Here is an 11923-nt window from a genome sequence, read left to right as displayed (position 1 = left end):
TTCCCCTACAGCACTTGCTCGAGGCCTGTAAAGGCATACTGGGTTTTAGAGCAGGTATGGCCTATCACTGAGAATGGATACAAATTTGTAATACCAGGACTTATATATCCAGACACATCATTTTTTATATCTGCTCAGGTTCAGCACAGAGCACTGTTACCACAGTCATACAGTCCTGTTGGATTAATTAATTCTCCTTGTAGCTGGCTTTTTTAAATCTAATGATAAAGCAGTTCATACCATAACCTTGGTGTCAGGTTAGTTGCATCCACGAATTCCCCCCACAGGCAAGCTTCTCCACCTATTAAAAGCTTCTTCTGTTTGTCAGATCCTGAATTCAAAGCAGAAAGTCAAAATTTCTATTTGTACAGAAGATGGGCATATGTCAACAATTTAATTTGCTAATACTGAGAGAGGATTGATAGTCAGTTGTTTGTTTTATCATATAAAATACCTACCCTGAGCACTAACTTAACATTTTGGTAGCCTTGTCACTGAATGTGAGAACCACCAGGCCATTTGCCCAGGGAAGGCATTTCTTCTCTCTGCCAGAAAGGATTTCACCTTTTACTCTCTGAATACATTCCTCAGCCTTCCGACATTCCTCAGAGATTTCAGTCCTGATGGAAACTGTTGATTCTGTCACATGCAGAACATTCCTTGAAAAAACTACTTAGTCAGGTGTTCTCCCTAATCAGCTCTGAGAGCTACCTTGCACAAACTGAAAGCCCCGTGGGAAGGATAAAGATGTTTGTATCAGCTTTAGACAGAGGGAGAGAACATGCCTTTTTCTAGAACAGTCTAACTCTCTAGAAGTTTGATAACATATGAATTCAGTGTTGGTCTACCAACAGCCATTTTGCACAACTCTGCTCCTAAAGCATGATGCATCTGTCTACAAATTCCAGCATCCTGTCTCATGCATGCACTGGCATCAGATGCTGGAGGAAGGTAACATCTTTCCCTTTAAGAAGTGCTACATTCCCTTCTTTTTTAGTTTGAAAATTTTCCAGAGTTCTATCTGACATTAAATTCCTTTGATTACACTTAATCACTGTGACAGAATGACCACTCTGAACAGCCTCATACTTTCCATTGACACTTTACTTATAGACCAAAGGCTTTGATGCACAGAACATGCATTATAAAAAAAAAGTAACAAACCAGGGAAGTTAAGTGGTTCAACGCTGTAGTATTTCTTCCAGTCTTGCCCATAACTAATGTAGTCTAAGTACCAGGGTGCTGCCAGGATAGCGGCGAACCCAGCTCCAGTGACACTGCTCAGTTCATGAGCATAGTTGTTCTGCATCCACACTTGAACCACAGTGTCTGGTTTCAGCTGAAAGGGGGAAAGACAGAACAGACAACCCCACCCCATAAAACCATTAATGACAATCCTGATTGCTATTACCAGGAAAAAGGATCATGAATTTCAAAACTGGCTATTTTGTTTTGAAGAGGAATATTTTGAAAGCTACATTTTGTCATCTTCCCCAAGTCTAAAGCTGCTTAGGTCTTTGGTGGTTTTAGACAGAGCTCACACTAGAGCAAAGCCTAGCTTATACTGTTGGTAGTTAATGCCCTAAGAGGATTCCTACATGTACCAGGTATCTGACCAGCCGTTAAAAGCTGAGCACCAAGTGTTACCAGACACAGAGCTACGTGAGGGAGAAAAAAACCCAAACCTCATAGAAATGTCCCTATCCTTTACTCTGGCATTTTAAAGCAAATTATATTAACTGTGATCACCTTTAACAAGCATTTCAACACTGGTGTTTCTGTTCCACCTATTTTATGTGTTCAACAAATGGTAATTTCAAGGCAGGCACCAGGACTGGGGAGACTTGCTAATGTCAGCAAACATCAGCTCTCAAGAGACACAAACATAACTACTTAATAGTCTACTTTGGAAGCCTCCCATAATATTGTGTTGTTTTGCAAGAGTATCTTATTAATTTTCCCATCTTACCTGCGCTTTGTGATCAAATACTTCTTGCCAGACCACCTGTCCTTTGTTATAGGAGGCAACAATGTCCAAAATGCTAGAATTCAGAAATAAGATCATGTTTGTGAACTTCAATGAGATAAGCATAGGCACACAAAGTAGCAAAATTTTCTACCCTAAGGCACATGAGGCCTTTCCCACGACTGCAGAGGGGACCATGAAAAAGCAGGTTGTTCTGGTTTTGCCCTTCAGTGCTCTCTGCCTTGAAAAGCATGTTCTTCCATACAGAGATGTGTGGACGTGCAGTAACAGAAGCTGATGTTCAGAACTACCAGCAACTCCTACAGGGTGTCTAAATCCATGCTATTTAAGGAGAGAAATAAATGGCTGCAAAAACTTTTCCTTCTCACCCTGTGTGCTGACATTACAGCAGATTCCTGGTTTAAGGACTACAATACATTCAGAGTTGTGTGTAGAACTAACTAGCCTACATATACCTGCTGTGTCCCACATTTTAAAGCTGTGAACTTTACATTTGGTGTGTTCAAATAAAGTGGGTCGTCCCCAATAGGAGGCAATTTTTGAAAACAATATAGATATTAAATCAGCTTCAGTATCTGCATCTCAACACCAACCTCAGACTGTGAAAAACAGAGCAAGAATTAAAATAACAACGTACTTCTGAATATAGTAAGATTCCAGTTTAGCATAGTCAAAGCCAAAGCCTTGCTTCTTCATGAACTCTTTCACTTCAGGGTTAGATTTCCTTAAATAATAACAAGAGAACAAGTTTTAAAGAGAGATTTCTTTTGTTAAAAACGGTAATTTTAAAACCAGATTTCCCAACCATTTCCAGCTACACACAGCACATTAGCTGGTGCCTCAGGCATGCCATAGCCTGAAATGCACCACAGACTGGAAGCAGCAGACACAACTTAGACATTTTGAAACAGTTTAATCCTAACTGGAAATGAAATCAGTAGTTCTAGTTCTTTGGTAGAACCTACTGGAGTCCCTGCCCTGAAGCTGTGTCTGGCAGGCTGCCTCGAGCTCCTAAGAGCTCTGGGGTTCCTGGCCCCTCTGCGACTTTGTGGGAAGATTGTCAGCAGCTCTGGAAACTCAGCAGTTTCAGGCTTTTACCACAAAAGCAAACCAACACTTTTGTGGTAAAGCATTTGTCAGAAGTTTTCATTCTTTGTAAAAATTGTATCAAGTCCAGAGTGTTCAGATTTGATGTTTCAAGAGAACACACAAATACTAACTCAATCAATTTGAATACTCAAACTGCACCAAATTCTGTATTATTAGTTATTCCATCAGTGAGACTCCAAAATATTCAAAATCCACAGCCAAATGACACACTATTAATACATGCCATACTTCTAACACAAACACACAAGAGTCAGTTTGGTAATACTTAGTGTTAGCAGATTTTCTGGATGGCAGAAGTCAATGGAAAGATCTACCTTAACACAAAGCATTTAAATGTTAATTATCTTATCCAGTACTCTTCTACCATATTAGTTCTCTTTCCTGTCAGGTTAATTTTCATAAAGAAATCGTTTAGAGTACCTGAATGTTTGTGAAACTACTAGTCAAAGCAAAATTCTGCACAAGATCACTTGCTTGTTGAGGATCATAAATGCTCTGCCTGTAAATAGTTACAGAGGTGGGAGTGGAGACCTTTGGTTATGCAGTGAAAACTCTCTCGTTCAACAGAGTTCCATAATTGATGGATATGGACAAGTTTAAGAGACACCAGATATTTTTTCTTTGAACTGTCACCATACCAACAACTGAAGTCCACTTCATCTCCTCCCAAATGAATGTATGCATCTGGAAATACACTGCTGATCTCCTTGAACAATTTAGTCATGAAGTCATAAGTTGTATTCAAAATGGGATTTACAGGTCCAAAGGACCCACTTGGTTGCTCTCCATTGTAACAAGGGGTGAGAAGATCTTTTTGACCTAATAAAACACAATTAATAGAGGCTATTCAGTCCATGTTGCTATGCTAACTTTGCTAGAGGAAGAAGCAGTTACCTGTATTAAAATGGTTAAGATTCATTACTTCAGTGTTCACCTATTTTAAGTACAATCAAATAGAGACAGGATGAAATAAAATAACTTGGACAAGCTTGATGAACCCTCTAGCTGGCAATCAGGAGTCTGACTTCTAGATTTGTGATTTAACACACACAGTAATTTATGTAACATATCACTACATCTGGAAAGCAGCTTTTGGATGATTGCTTGAGTAAAAAAAATGAGCTTTAATGGATTTAGGAAAGCAGCCAACTAGAAGAAAGACAAACATAATGAGTGCACTTCAGAGGCCTCTTTACTCTTTTCATTACTCTGCTTTTCTAACACCTAAATAGGTGTGATGTATATAGCTCAAGGTAGATGTCCTACCTCACTCTGCTAAGAATTTGCACAAGAAAAGAAGGCTGTAAACTGAGATCAAAACTAAGCAATGGCTCTCGATATCTGGTTCTAGATATCTGGTCTCTCAGTAATGGTTCCAGATATCTGAAGCAACATGAGTCAGGATAACTAAACAAGAAAAAGTTAATGTGTGTGGGTTGGAGGTTGCCAAGTCCAGTTTATTTGGTATACTGCACTTGCAGCAGCAGCACCTTCTGGCTGTGTGTTTCCTATTCTGAGCACATCTTCCCCAAACAAGGCCCTAGTGCTACACTGCTTCAACTACCCTACTCAGCCCTAAGACTTGTTTCCACTATCTTGAATTTGAATGCAAACAAAGCATAGCTACCCAGGCTCACAAGCAGAGCCAGGAGTGACTCACATTAAAAAAAGCTATTACACAGGAACCTATCAAGAACAATTCATTTTAGGCAAGGGAGATCAACTTGCTCTTCAAGTGAATGTAGACCACCTCTCACATTGCCAGGCAAGCCAGTGGTTTTAATAGTTCTCTGTAACAACAAAGACCACTTGAGATGAAGGATTCAGGAAGAGTGTTTAGCAAATTTAGTTTTTGCCTTATTACTTTCCTCCTCATTTTAAATTACTGAGAGAGAGCCTGAGGCACTTTCCAACATTATGGCTACATCCTCACAGGATGAGTACAAACCCTGCCTCTATGGCTACAGCTAAAGCTGTGAAGCACTAGCAAAATCTTTACTTTTGGCCCAAACCATCTGAAGTTAATTGCAGTGAAATTGCATTTGGTGCCTGTTGAATTAAGGTACAAGGTTTCCTGGTCCTTGAGCACATGTAAATACCAACATTCTCTGTCAAGAGAAGTATTACTCTGAGACTCAGAAGACAGACAGTGAAGAAGCATCCAACTTCAACTGTGTTTTGTATTTTGGCAGATTACTACTTTACTGACCAAAACATCAATCACTTCAAGAGAACCTTCCCGCAGCAGAAATCTCTATGTCAGAGACAGTAACTCACTATTTCTGGCCACTGCCTTACTACTCTAAACTCAAGAGCACTGGGTGAGAGAATATTGAATACATTGAATACCTGTGCCTTTGCACACACATCCACCACAGCAAGTGTCAACTTTGTTCACTTTAGCTCCTCTAACATGTACAAGTCATGACATCACCGAGTCTGCCCCTTCCTTACCTCTTATCAAGGGTCTTCCCAAACACTTTATTGGTTACTTTTCAAAAAATCCATTTGCTGGATGCTACTCAGCGCAATCTTTAAACAATTACTACTTTCTTGGACATACCTTTTCCCCAAGACTGTGTGTGTCCTGGGGTATCAAACTCTGGGATAACTCTAATGCCTCTTAGCCTGGCATACTCAATCACCAGGTGGACGTCACTAGGAGTGTAGATGTGATTATTGGAGTATGCTCCCTGTAAAACATCCACATTTACAGTCAGTTTACAAAACATTGTATTAGCAGCTTACAAATTGGGACTGAAGTGCTATAATTTTGACTGGAGAGCAGTTTTACAAGCTGGCCTTTATTGGTTTATCATGTGTGCAACTGCAGTGACAGAACCTTTTGGCTGACGAGTGGAGAGAAAAAAAAAAAACAATGAAAAAACCAAAACAACATACCACAACTTTTTTTCCACACTGAGACAGATCTCCTAAGGAGACAACCCTTTCCCCCTTAGGTCGTAGTTACTGAAGAAAACAAAAGCTAGTTTCTATTCCATCGGATTTTTCAATTCTTCTGTACAGAGGCAAGTTATTTTTGCCCATGAGCCCTGAAACATAGGGCCCTTGTTACATGACATGCAAAACAGATGGAAAGATTCAGGCACATCAGAAAGTATGGCATCTTCTTCCAACACCACTGCTTGACAGTTTTGACACAGTGACCAATTTAGCATCAGGGCATGTTTGTTTTGACACTGAATTTGAGTGTTATTCCACTCCCATACAACTAACAAATTGCACAAACCACCCAGACTGCTTCAGTTTGGTGAAACAGATGCTTACCAAAGAGCCAAACTACATACATACAATATATCATGACCCTTCATAATTAATAACACTTTAAGCTTCCCTTTATCTGGAAATGGTTTCCACACCTGAGTTACTCAAAAAGATAACAGTAAACAAGAAGCCTTTCAAAAAGAAGACTATTGAGACAAAGATCTCCAGCTCTCAGTGGGGAATGGGACTGAACTCCACAGCTGTCACTAGGAAGAATAACCCAATTGCATCATGCAACATCTATAACTTTTGAATTACAAAATTCTTCACGGCATCTGCTCAAGCACTGTCAACATAATTTTTACAAGGGTCACATTCTAGTGAGCATTTTACAACAGAATCACAAATCTTGTACTTAGGCTCAGTTCACTTAACTATTCAAGTTTGATTTGGCTTCTACTGTACTGTGACAGAGCAAGAACCTCATGATGACTTTCACTAATTAATGAAGTCTGCTGTGAATCTACAAATAAAGAGACACATTGCACTGTATTTGTTTTTAGAAAAGAACATCTCATTTTTGGACCTCTTATAAACGTGGTGGGTTTTGGGAAGTTAACTAGATCTCAGACAGGGCAAAAGGAGTATTGCAGTGGTTCCAAACCTAGAGCTGTCAGGAAACTGCCATACTTTTGTCTGAGTGGCAGGAAGTCTACCAGCTGAACAAATCCACCACAGAAATCCAGGCAGTGTTCACTATTTATTTGCATACCATCACTCTTTGAAAGCTTGCAAACACTGAGGATCATTTGGAAAATTTGCACAGAAGAGTTAATAAGGTCATTTACCCTATAACCACCAAGGAAGACTTGAAAATGGTCCACACAGACACTCAGGTAGGATCCTAAATGTGGACTTGCTGGTTACTAGTCCTGTTACTGTTTTGCAATCAGCCAAAGCAGATGTACTCAACCACTGGTAAGCTCTGCATTTTATTTTCATGAAATATGTGCCAGGTTTCTGCCCTCCCACCCTGCTCCAATGAGGTTCACTCACCTTGTCACTTAATTCAGGGAAATACATGCTCTGGTAAGGGAATGACTGATCATCTACTATATGCCAGTGGAGAACATTGAACTTGTTAAAAGCCATGGCATCCTGTAAGAAATAATGCAACAGTATCTAGGTAAACACTCGTACAGAAAACCTACGCCAAAAAAAAGTGGTCTTGTCCCAGCATATCCTGCATGCCTAAAACAACAACTGAAAAAGAAAACAACAAAAGCAACCAAAACAACAACACCCCCCCAAACCAAACAAAAAAGTGTACCATGTTTCACTGACTCCTAGAATCACACACCTCCACTGCTCCATCCCTCTGCCATCTATTTGCACCACTGCTGTCAACGAGCTCTTGATCTGATCTTCTGCCAGCCTGTGTAGTATGAACTGCTATAAACACTTAGGAATCTCTTCCACTTCAGAACATATCTGGGTAATTCTCTACGCACCATCAGTTACTTCAGTTTACAGAAAAGCCGCTACTTTTCTAACTAAATTCCTTGGACTCCAAAATTTAACAGCATGAGAGAGTTTCCTACTATTTGCTACATTCCTTCTTGCTGCTGACTTCCACAGAATCAATTTCAAATGCATGAAAAATAAACCATGCATTTCCCCTGCAAAAAACAGTGTTTCCCCTAAGTTTTCAGTCATTAGAGAGTCAGTACTTCCCTTTTTTTTGAACTTGAAGATAATCAGGATCAATGTTAACACTTATTTTAGAATTATGGCTCCAGTTGGACAGTCAGACACATACTTCGAGTTATGCTAGCTCGCTAGAGTCACTAGAAGTGACTCTGTGAGCAGACCAAGTAAGTGTTCTCTACATTGTTCATGACTGATTGCAACACAGTGGCTTTCAATCCCTTCGCACAATACAAATATTTCCACTCCTTCCCCATTCTTTTTTCACCAAGCTGTGTTTAAAGATGTGATAAAATCTCTTCAGGAGCTCACACCAAATCCAAAGGGAGATTTATTCCTTGCTAATTACCCCAAATTATCTCATCTGTTTTATTACACTGCAGAAGTTTTAATTGTCACATGTCTTCATGCACTTCTATCAAACACCATTCTTCCACATAGAAAATTACATCTCCTGACCTTCACCTCAGCCACTCCTTTCTCAAGGATAATGCTCTTCCTGGAAATACAGTACAGCAGCTGAACACAAGAAATATACTTGAACTGCTGCCTTAAGCACCTAATTACCACACGTCAGTGAAGAGATTACCAATGCTTTTTATTAGCCCTGATTCAGACAGGCATGGAGGTGAAAGCCAATGCACTCTTGTTCTTAAACCAGCAAAATGACATAAAATGTAGCTCTGAAAAAGTATTAGAGACAGTGCCATAATTCAAGGAAAGAAAACAGAATAGCAAGTTACAGAAACACAAAAATGGATACAAATGCAAGTCTCTTTGCACATCTCCTTTAGACAAAACGGCAAACATTGACACAAGTACCTATGTGAGACTGAAGCATCCTCCACTGCAAATCAAACACTACATAGGCACTACTTGCTGAACAGGCACTGACCTTGGAGGTAAATTCAGGTGGTAAATACCCAAAGGACAAGTTCTGAGCATAGTTTAAGGATGACCTCAGAAATGAAGACCTGTTTTACCTGCACTCTCTTCCTGCCCACCTTAAACCTGTTTTGCAAAGTTCTAAAGTACGGAGGGGAAATTTCTAATACTATTTCATCTTGAAAAAGACATAGACAAGACAAGAAACTGCCTGATCCTCCACCCAAAGGCTGCTCCACTTCAGCTCACTAAATAACCCCTCCCACGTGGATTTCAGCAATAAAAAACAGGAGGACAAAGCAGAAAGCCCCATAATTTTGGCTGCTATGATTACACAAACTCAACACCAATCCAGTAAGGTGGGACCATATAAATCTTAGTGTGCTTACTAAAGCTCTTTGGAGAAAATTCTGGGGGTTTGTTTGCCTGGGTTTGTTCTTTTTTCATCTTCCAGTGAACATTCCCAATTTCCTCCCTTGCTCTGTAATACTTAATTACTAGGTTGCACTTAGCAGCCTAAGAAAGGACTACCAAAGCTTAGTTATTGAAAACACTGGAGATTTCCTGAAACTATTGACAGTGAAGGTAGGACTTGCAAGGTCACCCATTCGCTGCTTAGTGACAGTCAGATGTCTCAAAATACATTTCCAAGAAATAATCCCTGAGCTGGTTTAGGCAATCGAAAATACAGAGACTCCAAGGTTCCACAGTCCCCTTGACAGGTTCACTAATCCTTGTGTCTGCCTACTTGACTTCTGTTTGGTCCACGTTCTGACCTTTGCTTAGCAAAGTTCACTCTGGCCTTGTAGAATTCGGCCAGAGGAGATGGGTTCTTTCACACCAGCCCCAGTTGCTACCTACTTCAGGGGACAAAGAACAACAAAAACCTTTGTTACTAATGATACAAAACTGCCCACTTACCAAGTTTGTAAGAATAGATTTCAGTGGTAAATAATGCCTGGAACTGTCTAGTAAGATTCCTCTATGAGCAAACCTTGGGAAGTCATCGATTTCAGATTCATTGACAAGAAACTATGAGAAAAAAATTTAAACATTAGAATTCCCATCTTGTACTCGTAACTTAAAACAGGAAATACTTTTTTTATTTTTTTTTCAGAAAATGACTCTTGGAAGGCTGTTCACAAGCTGAAAAGTTGCTGAATGAAACTAGTAGATCTGCTGTTTCTAGTAAAGCACCTAATAAAGAACATGGCTGTTCATTATCAGGACAGTGGTTTTAGTTAATGGCTATACTTACACTTCCATAGTCATCTTCATGAACCAACTGGCTGAAGGTTTCCAAACCTGGAAAAACATCCAAGAAAGGGGTCTGGAATACAACCCAGCACTGGCCCTTAAGCTTTCACTTAAAAAGTCAGGACCACAGCTATTTACAGGACCATAACTCTTCTCATAGCTAGAAAGAATGCTTTGTAGCTGAGTTTCTGTCTCTTTAGCACAGTTTCCTTAATTGTTCAAGCATCACTATTAGAAATATTCTGATGAGGGAACTATTCAAATTTTCAATTACACACAGCTACTGAATACAAGCACTACAGCTCAGCTGTAGCAAATTAATCCCTGAACAGTAAGAAAGTTACTGAGAGTAAGGTAAGAATTTCTGGTGTTACCATGCTTCTATTCCTGTCATTTCTGGATGGGGTGAAGGTTCTAATTCAGCATGAAAAATCTGCTGATTAAGACTAACATTCCAGTAAGAACAGCAGACTGAAACTCCAGCATTACGGTGATGTGTTCAGGATGTCCAGTTATTAGGTGCAGTCAGAGAATAATCTCTTCACACTGTAGATCAGAGAACTTCTAAGCACCCAGGATTTGCTTGGCCTGGCTGATTTCAGGCACAGTAAGAGTGCACTTACAGTGTGTTAATGAATCTGAAATGCTGAGCACCTGGACCACTGAGCACAGAGTATCCTTCTGGCCTCTATGACCAAGCTTACTTCCAACAAAGCACTGAATGAGGGTGAGGCTCAATGGTCAGCTGTTTCTTAGTCTGCCATGCAGTTTGTATAAGCCCTAAACATATAGCTCTATATGAAAAGTATAAGCTTACCTCTTAAAGCGCCCCATACCTCATCAGCTTTCAGTACAGCCACAGGCTCAGCTACATTTAAATGATCTAAAGAAAAGAAGAGAGGTTATTCCTCAAGAAAGCATGAATTGACAGGACAATGCTAACAGGCATTAAAGAGATTCTTCAAGTGCTACATCTCCCTTTGTTTTTTAAATTCTAACCAATCCTGCTTTTAACGGTGATACTGTGCAATTATTTTTCAATTATGTGTTTCTGATGTAATGCAAGCTACTGTTCAGAGAGTTAACAGTTAATCAGTAAGAAGATAAAACAAGTAAGCAGCTTAATAATGGCAGTGTTAAAATATTGTACATGGGCCAGAATTCCAGCCAAGCTTAACTCCACTGATTTAAAACATAACAGATTATATTTTTGCATTTAAGACACAGGTGATAAGGGTTGGGTAACCAAGCCAGACCTAACCACAAACATTTACTTCTTTTACCTTCCTTTTTTAGAGATCATGCTTACATACTTTTTAGAGATGTAACCTTTCATATAACATTGTCAGATGCTTACTATAAGGGTCTAATTACAAAGGAAAAAAGTAATATTCAGACCATAAAATCACAGAATATCCTGAGCTGGAAGGGACCCACAAGGATCATCAAAGTCCAACTCCTGACCTTGCACAGGACAGCCCAAAGAATCACACCCTGTGCCTGACAGCATTGTCCAAACACTTCTTGAACTCTGTCAGGCTTGGGGCTACCACTGCCCGGAGGAGCTGTTCCACTGCCCAAACCACCTCTGGACGAAAAAACTTTTTCCTAATATCTAACCTAAACCTCCCCTGACACAACCCCATGGTGTTCCCTTGTGTCCTGTCACTGGTTGCTAGAGAGGAGAGATCAGTGCCTGTTCCTCCACTTCCCCTGTGAGGAAGCTGCATACAGCAATGAGGTCTCCCCTCA

The 11923-nt window shown here is 40.0% G+C and overlaps 1 protein-coding gene across 1 annotated transcript; it reads right to left on the bottom strand.

Moving 5' to 3' along the window:
• Positions 1-6: 6 nt before the first annotated feature.
• HEXB (hexosaminidase B (beta polypeptide)) lies at positions 7-11054 on the bottom strand (the record flags this gene model as incomplete). Its single annotated transcript, XM_009075476.1, has 11 exons — positions 7-25; positions 241-331; positions 1165-1339; positions 1970-2042; positions 2625-2711; positions 3736-3916; positions 5661-5790; positions 7379-7480; positions 9836-9946; positions 10173-10219; positions 10989-11054. Coding segments are annotated over 11 exons (1082 nt in total), but the record flags the coding sequence as incomplete, so codon positions are not given.
• Positions 11055-11923: the final 869 nt, after the last annotated feature.

The sequence above is a fragment of the Acanthisitta chloris genome, unplaced genomic scaffold (assembly GCF_000695815.1).
Source record: "Acanthisitta chloris isolate BGI_N310 unplaced genomic scaffold, ASM69581v1 scaffold7940, whole genome shotgun sequence".
NCBI classification, from domain to species: domain Eukaryota; kingdom Metazoa; phylum Chordata; class Aves; order Passeriformes; family Acanthisittidae; genus Acanthisitta; species Acanthisitta chloris.
The sequence above is the reverse complement of the archived record's forward strand: the minus strand, read 5'-3'. Positions and strand labels throughout refer to the sequence as shown.